General features: G+C 34.8%; 1 protein-coding gene across 9 annotated transcripts in view; it reads right to left on the bottom strand.

The window, feature by feature from the left end:
• Positions 1 to 21,541, bottom strand: part of LOC143217166 (neural-cadherin) — a 211,129-nt gene that overhangs the window by 144,724 nt on the left and 44,864 nt on the right. For 5 of the 9 annotated variants that reach the window (XM_076441032.1, XM_076441035.1, XM_076441036.1 and 2 more), the window contains 3 exons: positions 20,186 to 20,332; positions 19,320 to 19,511; positions 4,963 to 5,153 (listed from right to left, as the gene is read on the bottom strand). In XM_076441032.1, coding sequence (XP_076297147.1) covers positions 4,963 to 5,153; positions 19,320 to 19,511; positions 20,186 to 20,332 — 530 coding nt within the window. Of the gene's footprint in view, positions 1 to 4,962; positions 5,154 to 9,300; positions 9,492 to 13,819; positions 13,832 to 16,253; positions 16,320 to 19,319; positions 19,512 to 20,185; positions 20,333 to 21,541 lie in introns of all 9 variants that reach the window. The other 4 variants (XM_076441033.1, XM_076441040.1, XM_076441037.1 and 1 more) reach the window with 2 other exon arrangements.

The following is a 21,541-nucleotide window of genomic DNA, read 5'->3' as shown; positions in this document are numbered from 1 at the left end:
AAAATTAATTTATAATCGAAATTCCCCTCGACTTAAACTCGTAATTTTGATCAGTTTAAACTTGAAATTTCGCTCAAATTAAATCGTAAATTGATTTTCTATAAAAATGAACTTAAATCAAATTTTTTATGAAGATTCGTCTTAATTTTCAAACATTAATTTATAATTGAAATTTTCCTCTATTCAAACTTCCATTTCATTCTTTTTCTTTTCTTCTTAGAAGTTGCACTTGAACTTTTCACAGATATTTCTTGAATTATTTGGAACAACTCCGGGTTGTGCCACGAAAAAGAGAAATTCAAAAATCCAAAATAAGAACCACCCTAACGTTATACAGAGCTTGCCGCTGATTAGCGCAAAAAATGTCCGACCGGCAAAAAACCACTACGAGTAATTATATATGATACTACTCTCCCGAATGTAAGGCGAAATAGAAAAAAAAAAATATTTCGTGGTCGAACGGAAAAAATGTTCGATTACAATCGGGAGAAAAATGAAAAATCAAACGATAAAAACGAAAATGATTGCTCTCAGTAAACAGTATACGGTAATCTACCGCAGATATAAGCAACTGACAAAACATGCCCAAAAATTAATACGGCATTCACGTAATGTACAATATACGTATGTATGATGTATTTCATTTACACACATACATATACACATATACATATATCTGTATATATATATAAATATATAAATATATATGTATTGTGTTGGCACGAAAGTTTTCGAAGCGTTTTTAGATTTAAAAATTCAAAGATTACATGATTTTCCAATATAACATGGTTCTATTCTGTTTTCTATTACTTTTTGCTACATATTTTTCATGTATCTTCTTACCATGTCACTGAATAAACCTATGAATAAGTATCTTAATTTTATCATTGGACGTTTATTTAAAAACGCCATGAACTTTCGCTCCGTCCCAATATATAATATAAATATATATGTATATGTATAGTTATATAACCATGATCTATTTCTTATATGCAATATACATATACATATATATCTGTGTATATGTATATATAAATATATAATACTTAAATAATACATATATAAATATGTATGTATATGTATATGTATATTATATATATATCCATGATATCTCTATACTCGATGCAAAAATCTCGCAACGAATTGGAAACGAAAAATGTTCGGAGAACGGAAAACGTGGCGGACAAAGCTTGTGTGACAACGCGACGCAAAGCATTTTCAAAGGGAAACCGTGTTTATAAACTGTATCTGATATAACTCGAAAAATGCTGAGTTTCAAAGAAATTCAAAGTTTTCAAAATATTGCGTAGGTCGAAACAAATTGTTACTCGATGCGAATGCTCGGCGAACTGATTCCAATTAAAATGTTCGAAGGATTCTATGATATGGAATTCAACAGAATTGAATAAGATTTTTATTTGCTTTGGACCTGTGCAAAAGCTGTAACTATTAAAAATAGGATTGTATCTCATGACTAGACTGCGGATCTTTATGCATTTATGGGAAAATTGAGTAGATGAAATTCAAAATTGTAGGAACATTTTTCAGATTGTTGGAAAATTTTTAAGAATGTTGGAAAAAGTTTAAGATTGTTGGAAAAGTTTTAAGATTGTTGGAAAACGTTCAAAATTGTTGGAAAATTTTTAAGGTTGTTGCAAAATGTTCAAAATTGTTGGAAAACTTTTAAGATTGTTATAAAAAGTTCGTTGGAAAATGTCTAAAATTGTTGGAAAGTTTTTAAGATTCTTATAAAATGTTTAAAATTGTTGGACAATTTTCAAGATTGCTATAAAATGTTTAAAATTGTTGGAAAATTTTTCAGATTGTTGCAAAATGTTTAAAATTGTTGGAAAACTTTTAAGATTGTTATAAAAAGTTCGTTGGAAAATGTTTAAAATAGTTGGAAAATTTCGAAGACTGTTGTAAAAATTGTAATATTGAAGATGTCAATATATGAGAGAGAGATTTCTCATATATGTATTAAAATTATTAATGGAAGAAATAACATTGAATTTCGTTTCTATTTCTTGCAGTCGATGAACAATTTCTATTTCGCATAAAGATCCGCAGTCCAATCACGTATCGCGAGAAAAACGAAAAGATTTTCAGGGAAAAGCTTTGATTCGCGTGTCACAGCGTCGTCGCTGCCTCTTGCGGTGACCATGGACCACACCAAAACGAGGACGGAAACAATGAGAGATAAAGAATTTTGAAAAAAGCCAATCCGGTGCAAGAAACGTACAAAACAGAAGAAAAATTCATGGAGAAGAAACGGAAAATATGGGGTGTCGCGCTCAAAAATTCGACAAATTCAGGGATTAACGTATTATGTATAATAATCGGTTCGAGTACCGTGTTTAAGGGAAGCATCTATTTGTAAAACATGCCCAAAAAATTGTTTACGGCACACACACACTAACGGTATGAATTCCGCGGCTAATTGCGACTTTCGCAGTCATCCACGTGATCGCTAAAATGAATGTAGTTCTGTATTGTCCGCATATTTTTCTGCGTTTTGCGCGCGCGACCGATTACATTCAACCGCCATTCGATTCCCGATAAGATGATCGCATAAAACTAATCAGAAATGGGACGTACCCCGCGAAAATGGACACTTTCTGGAGTAAAATTTAGGGTTTTGTTGAAATTGAATATGTCGTAGTCTTTAGTAAGCTATGAACGTATCTTAAAGGATTTTTTGATATATTAAAAATTGTTGATTTTACAGACGTGTAAAAAATACGTCAAGTTCCGTTCAATCTAAAATTGAAATTTTCCGAAATTTAACGTTGAAATTTCCCTACATTTAAACTTGGAATTTCCCTCAATATAACTTGAATTATCCCCAATTGAAACTTGAATTAATTAAAAAGGTATAACAATCAATTGGCGCTTCTCGCGTTTAAAACAATTGCAAAATAAATGGTGAAAAAAATTTTTTTTCAAATAACAACATTGTTAGTAGATACTCTTATGTTTTCGCTACAAGCTCCCAAAACCTCATTTCCATCGGTGAGATAGTTCTAGGCTTATGATTCAATGAAAAAAGGGGGTGACACGTTTTTTCACACGTCTGTAAAATCAACAATTTTTAAGATATCGAAAAATCCTTTGAGATCCGTTCATAGGCCACTAAAGACTATAACATAGCGCGGCGTTTTTTTCGGCATTCAAATGAGCGAAAAACGCATCGGTTCGGCGCGCAATTGACGCATCCTGTGTGAAAATGAACGAGCTCTCACAATTGATTCGCTCGTCGTACTCCCCCATATTTTCTTCTTTCATTCTTCGTCCCTTCAAATGAATACTCGTGCTCACCACCCGACGTGTATGCGTGTCCATCTGTGCGAGTGTGTTCGTTGTGTTGTCACGGTGTAGTAATGGGCGTTTGTTTATTCAGCTTGGAAAATCGTATTAGTTAGTGCAACTATGTTAAGTATAAAAGGTTTCAAATAATCCATACATTTTCATTGGCTACATAAGGATTCATACAATCGCATCCTATAACAATCCAGAAATAATTTCGCGTGCGCGCGCGAGCACGAATTTTTCGAGAAAATTTCTAGTTTAAGGGGGTAGTTTAAGCAGAGTGGATTTTTTCAAAAGTCAAAAACGCTGGATAAAAGATCAATCTAGGCCGCGACCGCTGGGAAAGTCCTATTTTTACGTTTACCAAGCATAATTATCTACTATTCGCCAGCGTAATTTGCATTAATCGGAAGCACGCAGCTGCGCTTATAGAGCTTTGTATTACAAATTTCAAGATGGGACTCGATGGGACTCTTTGGGATTTTCTAGTTCCGCATTGTTAAAGTCGATGCATTGGACTTCAAATTACAAATTTAAATCGCGGAAGTTTCAATAGTAAATTAATTTTTGAAAGTTAAGACGAATTCTCTTATAAAAAATTTGATTCCAGTTAATTTTTATAGAAAATTAATTTAAGATTTAAGCTGAAGGAAATTTCAAGTTTCAATTGAAGACAATTTCAGGTATAAATTGAAGGAATTTTTTTTAAGTTTAAATTAGAAGAAAATTTCAAGATTAAATTGAGGGTAATATCAAGTTTAAATTGAGGGTAATTTCAAGTTTAAATTGTAGGAAATTTCCAGTTTAAATTGAAGGAAATTTCAAGATTAAATTGTAGGAAATTTCAAGATTAAATTGAGGGTAATATCAAGTTTAAATTGTAGGAAATTTCAAGTTTAAATTGAGGGTAATTTCAACTTTAAATTGTAGGAAATTTCCAGTTTAAATTGAAGGAAATTTCAAGTTTAAATTGTAGGAAATTTCAAGATTAAATTGAGGGTAATATCAAGTTTAAATTGTAGGAAATTTCAAGTTTAAATTGAGAGTAATTTCAAGTTTAAATTGAGGGTAATTTCAAGTTTAAATTGAAGGAAATTTCAAGTTTAATATATGGAAATTTCACGTTTAAATTGAGGGAAATTTCAAATGATGAATTCAGGGTAATTTGAACTATAAATTGGGGTGAAATTTTCTAGTTTTAAATCGAGGGGAACTTGAATTCTAAATGTAAATTTCAAACGGTACTTCATTAGAGTGGGTCTTTACTGTAGCTGTTTCGATAAAGCTGGCACAAGTAAACGTAAAAAAAGAACTTCCGAAGGCTACAGCGACTTAGATTGATCTTTTATCCTATCGCTTTTATTACTAAAAACCCCATTGCAATCCTGGAAACGAATCTACCCCCGTAAAGCCCATTACTACCACCAGGATCAACACGTTCACCTCTCGAACGTCCGCCGTGTATCAATGTATATAACTCTGTACGTATAATAAACGCTTGAACGTGTGCGTGTACATGTGTATATGTGTGAACGTGTCTGAGAAACCGGTACACAATATCAATTAACGTGCACAAGAACAATACTGCCACGAGATTGCGTGCAGGGCGGGTTCGTGCAGAGCCGCACGGAGCGTTAACACAGTGTGACAGACCTGGCTTTAACAGACACAACTTTAGCCCCAATGGACACGTTCTCTTTACAGAAGGTTGGGCCATAGACTATGTGGTCCCATACGGGCGGATTATTCGCACGGTCCACAACGTCAATCTGAACCTCCACCGTTCGCGTCAAGGGCGGGTAACCCTTGTCTTGGGCCGTTGCTTCCAGCTTGTACATCTCGCGCTACACCGCGTGTACAAACAAACAGGAACAAAAAACAATGGCGTTAGTGTCAGTCGTTACGACTTATGGCAGTTGTTTTGTTTTGATTTTTTTTTTTTTGTTTGTTTTCATTTTCTTCGGAGAAGCACTGTTCTTCTCTCTCTCTCTCATTCTGTATTTTTGTTTATTCTTCGTTGTAAAACTTCCGTTGTTTCCGTTCTTCTCGCCCGTTTTACAAATCTGCCAGCCATTGCTTTGCACCCTGGTGTTGTAGCTTTTCTTTATTAGAGACAGTTTTGTGTCAATTGATTTATGAAATTGATAAACCCCGGAGCCTCTCTGTCCGCCTTAGCTGCTGCTTTCTCTCGGTCTCTGTCAGGCTGATTTGCATGATTCACGGCTCTAAGAGTCTTAGAGGATAAGCAAAGCACGACTAGGGATCGCTCTCGCCGCTTCTGCACCTGCTTATATTGCTCGTGAAAGAGAAAATAACAACCCAAATAACACCAGCTCGAGCTATCATCCTCGCCTAACCTATACGGATCATCGCGCTAAGGATAATCCGGCGTCTCTCTCTCTGGGCTTTCCGAAATCTCGTACGTATCTGAAGATGTTTTCCGCTAGAATCGTCGGAGCCGATTCGCTTCAGGACACTTTGAGACAATCCTTTCTTTTCTATCGGGCTCCTGAATGAATAATACTCCGGGAGAAGAAGATAATACATGTTTTGTCTCTCGTTTGGTAGAATGAACTGAAGAGCATGAGCATTTTCATGTGTTGACATCTTCTGACGTGCCTGTTTGCAGAATTTACCGAGTATCGTCGATAATATTTACTCCAACTGAATTTTAGGAATGAAAATGATAGCACAAATGGCAGATTTACGCTTCTCAGTTGTTTACAAGTGACTGAAGACTGCAAACGTTCATTGGAGAACGTAATTGATCAAGTGGGAGCAAGCTTGTTTCGTGCTTATTTAAGAAAAGAACAGTCTCAGTTGCAAATAGTTAATGTAATGCTGATAGAATCGTTTTTTCCGGATATCTTCTGAACTGTTTACCGCGTTGGAAAATTTGTTAAATGAAAACTGTGGATCTGGACAGGCTGCGTCCTTTATGTCCTATGACTTCTGCTCATAGAACAAACGGTTTTCGAGAAAATTGAGAAAAACGACGGACCAAATAAATGAAATATTGAAATAGTTAATAGAATGCTCATAAAACAGTTTCTCCCGAATATCTTCTAAACTATTCGCTTCGTCGAAAAGTATGTTAGACAAAACTTGTAGATCTGGACAAGCTGCGTCTTTTATGCCGTATCACTTTTTCTCGAAGAACAAACGGTTTCCGAGAAAATGGAGAAAAACTTCGGAACAAATAAATGAAATATTGAAATAATTCACAGAATGCTCATAAAATTGTTTTTCTCGAATATTTTCTAAACGATTTGCTTAGTCGAAAAGTATGTCAAATAAAATCTGTAGATCTGGACAAACTGCGACTATTCTGCAGTATGACTTTTTGTCGTAGAACGAGCGGTTTTCGAAATTGATAAAGTGGGAGCTAGCTTGTTTCGTGCTTGTTTAAGAAGAGAACAGGCTGCTCTTTACTTTACCGAACTCAAAGTTTGTGCCTTTCTCCTACGAATTATGATGTATTTCGTATGTAATCCGGTAGATTTGTACCCGGCGCGGATGCAGATCCAAGTTTCGATCCTCTAGGATCAATAGTTGAGGAGCTATGGTCGATTAAAGTTGAGCAATCTGCAGTGTTTTTGACAGGCCCCCTTACCTGCCAAAAATCCTCAACTTTAAGCGGCCATAGCTTCTCAACTATTGATCCTAGAGGGCGGAAACTTCATCTGCAGCTGCCCCTGGTACAAATCTACCGGATTACGTACCAAATACATCATAATTTGTAGGGGAAAGGTACTAATTTTGAGTCGAGTAAAGTAAAGTTTACCCAAAGAACATACTAAAGTATGGGTCCTGGAAAGAAACTATTGAAGAACAATATTGAATTACGCGAACATCATAAGTTGTAAATAGAAGCCGAAAAGTTATGAACTTGTTAAGAAATCCTGAGAATTGCGGGGAATAGAAGAGTTCTGCGCGCCCACAAAAGTTAACTGCCCGTGAGAAACGTGCAATATTGAGAGCAGCATCAAATACGAGGACAGCTGCGAGACAAATCGCTGAAAGTGTTGGCGTAAACGCTAACGGAAAGAATGTACGTCGTGTTTTACAAAAATGCGAATGCAGAGAATAAGAATTGAAGAAGAAAGCTTGGTCAAAGAAGTAGCGGACATTTTCAACATTATTGAAAATTGTCGGGGACAGGTTGCCAGAGCTGGACACCAAAATGGCAGACAATTCCAAAATATTAACGACTGAAAACAGTGCATTTCGGACGAATGGGAGAATATTATCCAAAAATAGTATTCAAAATCGTATAAATCTTGACCAAACCGAATAATCGAAGTGATTAGATGTGAAGGAGCTCCTGCAAAATATTATTGAGCATTGATCTTTATCGATTAATTCTGTGTGCTATCATTTTGTCCCTCTATATTTCGTTAATAATTTTACTTCTTTAAATCAAAATAGAAAACGCATTTTTGTTTGATTTCATTCGTGTATGTTAAGACAGGCACACCGAAAATATCTGTATAAGAGAAATAGAATTTCTAACGTTTAATAAACAGAAATTACATTCATTTCAAAGTCTGCTATCTTTTTCCATCCCGGAGATACAAACTCGTGTGTATCGGATACTCTCAAACGTTCGCTGGAAAATCGACTCCGACGAGTGGTAACAATTATATAACATAAGTAAGGGATAGAACAGTAGTGGTAAATAGCATAGTAAATGATGGTAGTAGTTGTAGTAGTAGGTAGTAGTAGGTAGGAGTGTCCGACCAATCAGCGATCTACCGCGCCGCGCATAACCATGCATGCTTTAGCTCCCATGGAAAATACATCATGTATGCGTAGAAACAAACAAAATGTACGAACAAATGACGCATATAAGCAAACAGGGTTATTAACGATACAAAGAAACCCAATTACGAAGAGAAACTGGATAAGGAAAGGACGAGAAGGAATAAAGAAAAGAGCAAAAATGAAAAATTATATGGAAGAGAGACAGGAAACTTGAAATATAAATTAGGAATTTATAATTTATTCGTTAATATTTACTCAATTTAAACTTGAAGTTTCCATGAACTCGGAACTTGAAATTTCATTCGATTAAAAACTTGAAATTTCCCACAATTTAAACTTGTAATTTCCCTCACTTTAATATTGAAATTTTCCTCAATTTAAACTTGATACTTCCCTAAACTCAAAACTTGAAATTTCCTTCGATTTAAAACTTGAAATTCCCCTGACTCGAAACTTGAAATTTTCCTCAATTTAATACTTGCTGTAAACTTGAAATTTCCCTGAACTCAAAACTTGAAATTTCCTTGGATTTAGAACTTGAAATTCCCCTGACTCGAAACTTGAAATTTTCCTCGATTTAAACTTGAAATTTCCTTCGATTTAAAACTTGAAATTCCCCTGACTCGAAACTTGAAATTTTCCTCAATTTAATACCTGAAATTTTCCTCGATTTAAACTTGAAATTTCCCTGAACACAAAACTTGAAATTTCCTTCAAGTTAAACTATTTACCACGTCGAAAAATATGTCAAACAAAACCTGCCCTATTACTTCTTCTCCACAGTCCTACAAAATAAGTCTCACTATTCTCAATATATCTCGAATAAAAGTCTACTCTTGATTAGTATTTCAAAAACTTTATCTTACAAATGGAAGAATTTATTCGCATGATGAGGTATGCTTTAAAAATAAAATAAAACCATTTACTATTTTCTATTTCGAATACTATTTTGCCCAGCACTGATGTAAAAGAGTCAGAGAAGAAGTTTGGAGGGGGGGGGGGGAAGAGAAAAGACGATACAAGGAAACCGAATTACGACGAAAAACTGGATTAAGAAAAGGACAAGAAAGGGAGGAGCAAAGAGAAAAATTAGAACGAGAAGGAGAGAGAGAAAGAGAGAGAGAGTGAAAGAGTGGGGGAAAGAGAAGTGACAAAGAGGGAGTAGCACTGCATGGCACGGCACGGCATGTCACGTGTCTTGTCTCGGTCATGTCGTGGCATACAAACCTGGCTTTCACCGACGTCACTACAGTACCCACTGTGACATTTTCTTTGATGTGAATGGGGCCGTATACATTCTGATCCCACACAGGTGGTTTATTGTTTCTGTCTACGACGTCTAACTCAACGTCCACGTCTGCGGACAAGACTTGCATCCCTCTGTCGGAGGCCCGTACTCGCAGGCGATAGCTGTCACGCTAGTGGCAAAACATTCGGCCGTCAACTCACAGGACACTTTTTCGGGACTTTGTTGTTGGCGGATGAATTTCATTGTTTCTTTTTGATTCTTTTTTTGTTTCTTTCCGTTACTTTTTTTTTTGTTTCGATTGTTTTTGCTTTTTCTTTTTCGTTACCGACGTTCTTTTTTTTTATCGAGGAGATATAAGTCACTCAGTGAACAAGCGCGGTTACCAACGTCGCGTTCGCTGATTCACCTCCGAGGGAGGTTTATTCTTTTGTTTCTCTTTGATCGCGACAACGAAACGAAAGACATAGAAGAGAGTGAAGGACCGTACAGTCTCGTGTGTATCCGCTTTAACGTTCCAGACCTCTTTTTTTTTTACTCGGGATTGATATCTGTCTACTGGTTTTTAACATTTAACTGGGTCTTTTTCCAATGTAACATTGGTCTTCGACGACACGTCTGTCAATTTCTGAAAGATTCCCGTCGTGCTGTTGGGATCTCTGGATATCTGGATCGATTCTTTTTTATGGAAAGATCGTGTTTGATTTTTCGATGATGATACGTGGTCCTATAAAGCTTCATACTTACCAACGGATTATCTTTTTTGAGTATCTACGCGTATGGAGAATGGCAATGTTCATTAGGGTGGCTCTTATTTGTTGCAAATAATTCTAAACTAATCTGTGCAAAGTGTCTCAGTTGCAAATAATTAATCTAATGCTGATAGAATCGTTTTTTCCGAATATCTTCTGAACTATTCACTTCGTCAAAAAGTATGTCAGACAAAACTTGTAGATCTGGACAAGCTGCGTCTTTTATGCCGTATCAGTTTTTCTCGAAGAACAAACGGTTTCCGAGAAAATTGAGAAAAACGTCGAACAAAATAAGTGAAATATTGAAATAATTAACAGAATGCTCATAAAATCGTTTTTCTCGAATATTTTCTAAAATATTTACTTAGTCGAAAAGTATGTTAAATGAAGCCTGTAGATCTGCACAGACCGCGACTTTTACGCAGTATGATTTTTTGTCGTAGAACGAACGGTCTTCGAAAAAAAATTGAGAAAAACGTCGGACCAAAAGGATTATACATTGAAATAATGAGTTTAATGCTTATAAAATCGTTTTTCCCGAATACCTTCGTAACTATTCACTTCGTCGAAAAGTGTGTCAGACAAAACCTGTAGATCCGGACAGGCTGCATTTTTTATGTCGTATCACTTTTTCTCGTAGAACAAACGGTTTTTGAAAAAATTGAGAAAAATGTGAACGACGTCACTAATCTTGCTCGGCCGACCAGCAAGTGATACGTGGCCAACATTTTTCTCGATTTTCTCGAAAACCGTTAATTCTACGAGAAAAACTGATAGGGCCTAAAAGTCGCAGCTTGTCCGGATCTACAAATTTTGTCTAACATACTTTCCAACACGGGAAATATTTTCGAAGATATTCGAGAAAAACGATTTTATCAACATTCAATTAGTTATTTCAATGCTTAATCTGTTTGGAGCACTCAAACTTTGCACAGATTTTTTATCAATTATTTTGAACAACTCTGGGGGATGCTATCAAAGAAATTCAAAGGTCGAGAATAAGAGCCACTCTAACATACATACCTACAGAGATTTAAAACTTTCGAAATGGGGAGAGACAATATTACGTTACACGTTTTCGAAGCGAGGAATGGAAAAGCCTAATAAAATTGATTAATCTTGTGTGTGCCGATAACGTTTCATTTTTACTTAGTAAGAAGTCGATGTTAATAATTATCTAGCGAAAAGATTTCGAAAAAGATCTGTTCTTTTCCTGAACACCTTGCCCTACGATTTATTCTTCGATTTCAGTGATTAGAACTTTTCTTGTAGATCGTAATTCAATATTTCTACTTTAAAATTGAAATTTTCAAGTTTTAAATTCAAATACTTTATTACATTTTTTAATTGAAATTTTCGAATTTCAAATTCGGAGTCAATATTTTTACTTTTTCGAATTCAAATTTTCAAATAGTCAAATAAGATAATAATAAGATTTATTGCAGTTTAGAGGGCGAAACGTCGACCGATTTTCACGAAATTTTCTGGATATGTTTAATTCACACAGATTTACAAAACGTATATCTTCAATTTTTAATGTAGGCCCACAGAAAAAAATTGTAATATGCAGCTTTTTGTATTTTTTCCACAATTCCGATCAATTGCAATTTCGGAAAAAATTTTTCTTCTTATCCTATAATATAAACTAATTGCTCTAGCTTCCCAAAAAAGTTCAAATCGCACAGTACAATATTAAATTAAAGCTATCGTCTTTTTCAGAGTAAATTATATCACGAACATATTGTAATCCAAGGGGTTAAAGTTGGAAATCGTTATCGGCAAACGTTATCGGCATAATTGTCGTCCCGACGTCAAAAAGAGGTCCTTCACCTGCGGATACGCCTCAAGACCAGGACAAGAGAACGAACAAAAAATCGCGGTGACGCGAGTGTACAATTATCAACGAAACAAACGAAGTTTTTATCTTTCTCGATAAAAAAGGAAACAAAACAACAATATAGAGCATAGACATAAAAAAGAGAACCGAATAGAAACCCGTTTTCGAGAGAACGCGCATGGTAAAAATCAAGACAGAACACATATACAGTCGGTGCACAAAGTATTCGTACAGATTTCAAAAAAACGAATCACTTAATCAAAATTCGATCCAACAGCTAGAAGAATTTTTCAGACGGTAGTTAATGCATAAATAATTGTTTCAAAAAATTCTTATTGGTCGCAATCGCGGAGGAAAAAGTAAAGGTCCGGATTTTAAAATTGTTTAACCGTGCCTGTAATGAAAATAAGAAGAAAAAAGACGTATTTCGTACGTCTGAGTCAGTTTTCGATACACGTAGAAAGTTTCACCGAAATCGGTGAATCAGATTCTTACAATTTCTCCCATTTTGAATTGGCTGCTGTTTATGAGTTATGAATTATGATGTGTTTGGTATGTAATCCGGTAGATTTGTACCCGGCACGGATGCGGATGGAGTTTCAACCCTGTAGAATCAATAGTTGAGGAGTTATGGTCGATTAAAGTTGAGCAATCTGCAGTGTTTTTGACAGGCCCTTACATGTCAAAAATGCTCAACTTTAATCGATCATAGCTTCTCAACTATTGATCGCAGAGGTTCGAAACTTCATCTGCAGCCGCCCCTGGCTCAAATCGACTGAATTACATACCAAATACATCATAATCCGTCGGAGAAAGGTATCAATTTTGAGTCCGAAAAGTAAAGAGTTTACCCTTCCATTTCATACGAACCTCGATCGATTTCGATGAAACTTTCTACACCCGTAGAACCGACTGGGATTCACAAAATACATTTTTTAACATTTTCATCACAGGAACGAATGAGAAATCTTGAAATCGTCGTCTTCGCTTTCTCCTCGGCAAAAATTGCGACCGATAAGAATTTAAACAAGAAAATTATTAAGTAAACCAATTCTTCTAAACGTCTGAAAGGAAGCTTAAGCTGTTGGGTCGAATTTTGGGAAAGAGTGATTCGTTTTCGAAAGAATACTTTGTATACCGACTGTGAACTTAAAGAAGAAAAGTAATCGTTCTCAGAAAGAGATAGAGATAGATAGAGAAAGATAGAGAAAGAGATAGAAAGAGAGAGAGAGATAGAAAGAGAGATAAAGAGAGAGAGAGAGCATTATGTACACAAAAAAGAAAAAAAACAAGAGTGACGTTTCCGAGTGACAAGTAATAATTGAAAACAAGTTCGAATTAGAACAACAACAAACAGAGGCGAGAACAAACAAACGAATTCGAAAATATCCATAATGAACGTAAAATTGAATTGTTTTTACACATAGTTGATCAATTTTGATGAATTAGTCAATCAGTCAATCGAACGAGAAAAAATTGCGCTCTGTATGATATTAATTATAAATGACAACGAACGAGAGAATATTTATTATACGCGTATGATTTGTTTCTTTATCTTTTTCTTTCTTTTCTGTAGATTTGTTTTCCTTACAATATAATATTTACAATATAATTTAACGAGAATATATTATAGATTCGTTGTTACGGTTAATTTTTGCATAACCTATATTTATCGAATCGGAATATACAATATGTATACTATATCATACGCGTATGATCTGTTTGATTGAATTTTCTTTTCTTTTTCCTTTTTTCTGTTCTTTTTTTTGTCTCTGTTGCGCCCGTATACAACATTCGTATTTCTATTCATTTATCATTACATTGATAATATGTTATATTATAATACCCGTGTTTTCTCGATGCGAAGTGTCGGAAAACGCAAAGAACGAGTAGCGAGTTTTTCCTACTTACTGGAAAACAGCCCTTTACATTTTTGTCATCGTGAAATCCGAAGAAAGTAAATGGTGCAATGAACACAAACATAAACAATAAGAAAATCTGAAATTAGTTCTCCTTTTTTATATACGAACAAATCAACCAATGCAGGCAATTGATTTTGATTCATGCAAGGCGAGAAGAATGCGTTTATAAAAAAAGTATAGATTTTTCTTTAGGCGTCGGGGATCATTATGGAATTTTGTCGGGGTTTTCGACGTGAGAAAGAAAGAAACAGAATAGACATAGATATACAGATAGAAACTAGTAGAGAATAGCGGAAAAGAGAAAGAGAGAGAGAGTTAAATTAGAAAGCTCAGTGGCCATAGGGATACATAGAGAGAGAGAGAGAGAGAGAGAGAGAGAGAGAGAGAGAGAGAGAGAAAGAGAGAGAAAGAGATAGAGAGAGAGAGGAGAGAGCTGCTGAGATTTTGCGGATTTTGGAATAAAGGAATCGGGTTTTTATTAACCGGAGTTTTTTGTTTACAGAGAGAAGGAAAAAAAATGATGACGACCCTTCGTCTGATTCTTTCGTTTTAACGACACTCAAAAACCGATGGACGTTTACTTTTTTTTTCGTTTCATTTGTACGGTTTTTCTCATCGTTTTGTGTTTATTTATGGATCCGCTTTTTATTTCGCTTTTTTCTGTCCCAAAACGACACTGGTATGCCGCCCCAATCACAGAAGAAAAAATGTCACACCACGGACAGATTTCTTATTTATTGCGCCCTCGGCAAAAAATTCTTGTTCATTATTTTTTTTTTTTTGGATTATTGTCAGTCACGTCGTGGTTTGAATTGGATAAAAGAGGAGGAAAGTGGGGAAATGTGTTTTTTTTAGAAGGACGAGAAAAGAACAGAGGAGATTACAAAATGCAAAAAAGGAAAGAGAGAAAAATAGTTGACTCGGAAAAATCGAAAAGGAAAAGCTCAAAATGTTTTAGTCACCGTTCAGCTTTACTGGAACAAAATGCAAACTTTTTTTAGCTTTTTTTCATCGGCTCAAAAGATCATTTCCTTCCTGAACGTCCGCAAAAATCAAAGGAAAATATTTTGCGGGGAGAGCGGTCGGTAGACAGCGGATTTGATGCGGAAAACGTTTATGACGAAAATGAATAGGTGCAATTTAATGGTGAAAGTCTTTTCGGGACATTCTAGTTCCGCATTGTTAAAGTCGAGACTTGAAATTTCAAATTACAATCGGAGAAATTTCAATTTCAAATTAATTTTTGTAAATTAAGGGTATTTATTATAAAAAAATTGACTCAAGGTGATTTTTATAGAAAATTAATTTAAGATTTAAATCGAGGGAAATTACAAGTTGAAATTTAGGGGCATTTCAAGTTTAAATCGAGGGAAATTCCAAGTTTAAATTTAGGGAAATTCCAGGTTTAAATTGAGAGAAACTCCAAGTTTAAATTGAGGGAAATTTCATGTTTTGAATTGAGGCAAATTTCAAGTTTAAATTGAAGAAATTTCAAGTTTATATTGAAGAAATTTCAAGTTTAAGTTGTGGTTTTCAAGTTTAAATTGAGATTAATTGCAAGTATATGTATATTCAGGGACATTTGAAGATTAAAATAATTTTTCAGTTAAATTTCAAGTTTAAATTTAGGTAAATATCAACTTTAAATTGATGGAAATTTCAAGTTTAAATTTAGGGAAATTTTTCAACTTTAAATTGAAGAAAATTTCAAGTTTACATTAAGGAAATTTCAAGTTTAAATTGAAGGAAATTTCAAGTTTATATTGAAGAAATTTTAAGTTTAAATTTAGAAAATTTAAAGTTTAAATTGAAGGAAATTTGAAGATTAAATTGAGGGAAATTACAAGTTTAAATTGAAGAAAAATTACATGGTTAAATTGAGGGAAATTTCAAGTTTTAATCGAAGGAAATTTCAACTTTAAATTGAAGGGAAATTTCAAGTATTAGATCGAGGAAAACTTTTCAATTTTAAATTAAAGTTTTAAATGGGACTTTGTTAAATCTGTGACAGCTGCATGCTGCCGAATAATGAAAATTGCATTGATTTATCTAAAATGTTTATTCCGCATGAAGATCCGCTGTCGAATCATTAGTCACGATGCAAAGTAGAATGAAAATTGAGAACGAACGAAAAATACTGAATGGAGAAGAGAAAAATTCAAAGTAAAAATAGAGAGAGAGAGGGGAGAGAGGAGGACGTGACATAAACAGAGTAGATAGAGAAAGAGAAAGAAAGAGAGAGAGAAAGAGAGAGAAAGTGAATGATAGAGAAAGAAAGAAAGACAGAGAGAAAGAGAGAGAGAGAGAGAGAGAGAGAGCATGAAGGATAGGAATGAGAGCGAGATCCGTTCCTGTAAAGGAATCAAAAACACATTCATATAAAATATGCAAGCATTTTCAAAAATTGTTTATGTCTGATGCACCACAAAATGCGTAGAGGTTGAAGTACACCGTACGTGGGGCTCAAAAAATGTCGTTCCCACCTGCTCCTGGAAGTTCAAAAAACATCACTTCCCTTTTGAAAAACATTCACATTAGTATTTCAGTTTTAAAAGGAGAACAATATGAAAAATAGGTGAGATTGATTAGTTTCTTTTTTTCGAGAGAGAGGGGTGGTAAAAGTCGACCGTTTCCCTTCCTTTTGCTCTGTTATTCGTTTTGTTCGTTCCTTCCCGTTGTTTCTCTCGGTTGTGACACGTGTGTCCAAAAACAGGTGAACAAAAAGATTCTTTTTCATTTTGCGCAGACGTCGTTCTCCTCTTTTGGCTAGGTTTGTTGGAAAATGAGAAAAAGTGCACACACTCGCGAACCGTTTCTTTTCAGTTTTTTTGGTGAATCCGTGGACAAAAAAAAGGAGAAACCAAACGATTTCGAACGGTCGACGAATCGAATCGAAGCTCAGTGCGGACAAACAGTATAACAAATCATTTTTATCCATAAATATTGCTAATTTTCATTCATTTTATAAAGAAATTTCAATTTTTGTCAAAAATTTTCGGAATTTACTAGAAAAATTCAATATTCGTTTGTATCACGATACGAAATATATTTCTTTTGTAAAAAAAAATGCGTATTAAGATGGAAAATAAATTTTTTATACCAAAATTGTTAATTTCTTGTCGAATTTCTGAAATTTATTGTTCAACTTCATTTTTAGCGAATAATTTTGCGGATAAACAGTGTTTCTAATCATTTTTATGCAGAAGTATTGTTAATTTTTTTTTTTAATTTGTTGATTATATTGATACATTTAATTTCTAGCGAATAATTACCATTGCATATACATTAGTAAAGAAATTTAGATTTTTCGACAAAATTTGGCCACCTGAATTCAAATAATATTAATCAATTAATTGTAGAGCAGTGTTGCAATAATAATTCTGTATAATGGAAGGTGCTGGCCAAGGTATACGCATTCTTTTTACAATTAAAAAAGTAGATTTATTTTTAGTATACATATTCAACGGTGGTTTTATTTATTATAATTGCATATAAAACTTCTAAATATTGTTAAGCGGGTAGACTGGTTTCCAGGGTTGCGATGGGCTTTCTCAATAGTCAAAATCGCTAGATAAAAAAGATCCATCTAGACCGCCGTCGACTTCGAAAATCCTATTTTTGAAATTAAAGTTTCCTCCGATTTAGAACTTCAAATTTTCCTCAATTAAAAATTTGCAATTTCCCCTCAATTTATTCTTGAAATTTCCCTAAATTTAAACTTGAAATTTCCATCAATTTAAAGTTGCTATTTCCCCAAATTTAAATTTGAAATTTCCCTCAATTTAAACTGATGTTTTCCCTTAATTTAAACATGAAATTTCCCTCAATCATTTAAATTTCAAATCAATTTTCTATAAAAATTAGCTTGAATCAAATTTAGTACAAGAATTCCTCTAAATCTTCGTAATTCTGAAATTTGATGTCCAAAATGCATCGACTTCAACAACGCGTAACTACAAACTCCCGAAGAGTCTCATCTTGAAATTTTTAATAGCTACACGCGCAGCAGTGTGCTTCCGAATAATGCAAATTACGCTGGCGAATTTGGAAACTGTTAGATTGATCTTTCATCTAGCGGTTTTGCAAGCGCATTATCGTTTGTCCGTACTGCGCGAAGGAGCAACAGAAGAATAACGGAGAAATGATCGGTAATGAAAAGAGGGGAAACGAGAGAGACGTTCGTCGGCGACCGACCGCGGATACATTTCAAACGAAAAAACATTGGAGAGAGAGAGAGGTGTGTTTGTTATTCGAAAAATATTGGAAAACTTTGTTATAAAAAACAGGTACTCGCGCCGCGAGTATGTATACTCGATAGAAAAAGAATGAGAAAGACAGAGAGAGAAGTGTTCTGTTGCAAAAATAGCCCGAACGGTCGATCGATTCAGGTACATGAAAGCGTTTGATAGGAAATCAGGCATAGCTAAGTATTTACCATAGTGAACACATTGTGCATATCAATGGGAATTAAAAAGTTACTATACATGTGCCGTAAAAAGGTAACTCATTGTCGTTGCAAATATATGTTAGTGATATATATATATAATCAGACGAAATAATTGCCGAGACCAATAACGTATACATATATATATATATATATGATTAGTAGAAGAGAATTAATTTATATATGTATATATCCGATCAGCAACAAAAACGGAGTCGTGGTAAAGAACGTAAGTCAAAAGTAAAAACGTACAATATTTATCGGCAGAAGGTGTACACTTAAGTTTTTGTATTTATATGTATAGCAAAGTATCATAGTATTATAGTATATGGTATAAATATCAATAAATATATATATATTCTATCGTATAGAGTATATAGACGCACACATACATATTTTTGCCAAGGAGAATTCCATTCTCCCGGTTTTATATGTGTGAGTGCGTACGGGCGTAACATTAGCGGTTAATGGAACAACGTGTGTTCTCGGTTAATATTAATATTGTGCTGTGTCGATTTATAAGAGTTTCTGTTGTCGATTAATATTAATTAATATCGTTTAATAATTATTTTGTTTAATAGACTGCAGATCTTTATTCATTTATAGGAAAATTGAGTAGACGAAATTGAATATTGTTGGGAAAGTTTGAAAATTGAATAAAATTGTTGGAAAATTTGCCAAATTGATTAAAATTGTTGGAAAACTTTTCGAAATTGAATGAAATTGCTGGAAAAGTTTTAAAATTGAATAAAATTGTTGCAGAATTTTTCAGATCGAAGGTCAATTCAGATCAATTTAGTTTCTACTTCTTTGAATCGATGCAGGCAATGTTTATTTTGCATTAAGATCCACAGTCTATTGATTAATATTAATCAATATTGCTACTTTCAGTATGAATTTTCATTTCAAGCCTCAATAAATTGCAGAATCACGAAAAATGATCGAGAACACACGGCGATCCATCGGAGAGTAATTTGAATCTTTTGTTACTGTTTGATAAAGATATATTGTATTGTAGTGAATGAGTGATAATAGAAATACTCACGTCTAAAGGCTTCTTTAAAACGATCCAACCAGATTCTGGTTGAATCTCAAAGTACTCCAAGCCTTGATCATTGTTAGGCGAGCTCAATGAGTACGTTATGGCCCCGTTATTGTCGGCATCTTCGTCCGATGCCGACACTCTTAGAATATTTGTACCAATGCTCGCATCTTGTTTCACGTTCTCAATGTATCGCTGCAAGCATATCAAAGTTTTAGTTATACAATCAACTTGAATTTTAGTTATATATAGTGACAATGGAAATAAGTAATTCGAAATGTTAACACTGCAATAGATGGAAATTTTAGTTATACAATCAATTTGAAAAGGGAGATTCGAAATGTTAACACTGCAATTTTCTTTCGAATTTAGGGTTTTCATTCAATGAAACCTGTACGTACACAGTGAAACTGATGGAATACATATTTTAAGGTGGCTTCCCTAAATTCAACCTTGAAATTTTTGCCTCAATTTAAACTTGAAATGTCTCAATTCAAACTTGAAAGCTCCCCAATTGTAACTTTAAACTTGAAATTTCCTTCGATTCAAAACTTGAAATTTCCCACCATTTAGACCTTGTAATTTCTCTCAATTTAAAATTGAAATTTCCCTCAATTTAGCTATTTTTCAACATGATAAATAGTTTCGAAGATACTCGAGGAAAACGATTTTATATACGATTTTAATTATTTTAATGTCTAATCCATTTGAAAAACATGTTCTCTTTATCTGTGACCGCTCAAACTTTGCGCAGACTCTTCGTGAATTATTTGGAACAACTCTAGAAGATGCCGTAAAAGAAATCCAGGAACAAATAAGTATTCTACAATATTTATTAGCATTCTCTCAGTTATTATATGTTTACTCACCTGACGGTCGAACAATGGCGGGTTGTCATTGACATCAGTGATCTCAACAGTGAAAGAGCAAACTCCTTCCAAAGAAGGTTCACCTTGATCCGTCGCTTTTACAGTAACGGATACAAATTTCCCATCGTCTCCTTCGCGATCAAAAACCTGAAATAATCAGCTCATGATTTAACATTTTCACGTTTCGATTGGAAATCTATTCACACCATTCTAATTAGACTTAACGACTTTCTTACATTGAAAGCAACGTTGCAACGTTCTTGAATTTTTTCAATCTTACACTTTTATCAATATAGGCCGCGATCGCCCTGAAAAATCCTATTTTTTACGTTTCCACTATTCGCCAGCGTAATTTGCATTATTCGGAGAAGCCCACAGCTGCGCGTGCAGCTATTAAAAACTTCAAGATGGCACTCTTCGGAACTTTCTAGTTCCGCATTGTTAAAGTCGGGTAAACTTTACTTTACCGGACTCAAAATTTTTGCCTTTCTCCTACAAATTTAGTATGTATTTGGTATGTAATCCGGTATATTTGTACCGAAGTTTCGATCCTCTAGGATCAATAGTTGAGAAGCTATGGTCGCTTAAAGTTGAGCATTTTTCACAGGTAAGGGCCTGTCAAAAACACTGCAGATTGCTCAACTTTAATCGACCATAGCTCCTCAACTATTGATCCTAGGGGATCGAAACTTCGATAGCATAACAAATCTACTGGATTACATACCAAATACAGCAGGCGTGGGCACGGGTGGAGCCCCTCAAACGCCTGCTTCCCCCACCAAGCTTTCTTTCGGTGGCGCTCCTCGTGGCTCCGATGCACGAGGCCTGCGCACTGCTTGCGACAAGCGAAACGCGTCCTTCTTACATAGTAACGACGGGTCTTGGTGGGGGACAGTGGGCGCTACGGTGGGGACAGTTTTGCCTCAATTGAGGCAAAATTGCCCACGCCTGAAATACAGCATAAGTTATTGAAGATAGGCACAAATTTTGAGTCCGGTAAAGTAAAGACCAGCCTTAAAAGTCAACTAAACGGCATAGAAAACTGTGTCGATTATATGCGTAGCGAAAGTTTCATCGTAACTTTAAAAAATTGCGGCGGGCAGGGTAGCGCATAGTCGCAGCTGATTCTTGTCGGAGTTCCTTCTAAATAGTTTGAACTTGATGCAATGAAAATTTCCAGATGGGACTCTTCGGGACTTTCCAGTTCAGCGTTGTCGAAGTCGATGCATGGGACTTCATTAGAATGGGACTTTACTGTAGCTATTTTCATATAGCTGCGACAGCTACGTGCTGCCGAATAATGGAAATTGCGCCTGGTAAACGTAAAAATAGGACTTTCGAAGGCAACAGCTGTCT

This window comes from Lasioglossum baleicum, chromosome 16 (assembly GCF_051020765.1).
Source record: "Lasioglossum baleicum chromosome 16, iyLasBale1, whole genome shotgun sequence".
Classification (NCBI taxonomy): domain Eukaryota; kingdom Metazoa; phylum Arthropoda; class Insecta; order Hymenoptera; family Halictidae; genus Lasioglossum; species Lasioglossum baleicum.
This window is presented reverse-complemented; position numbering and strand designations above follow the sequence as displayed.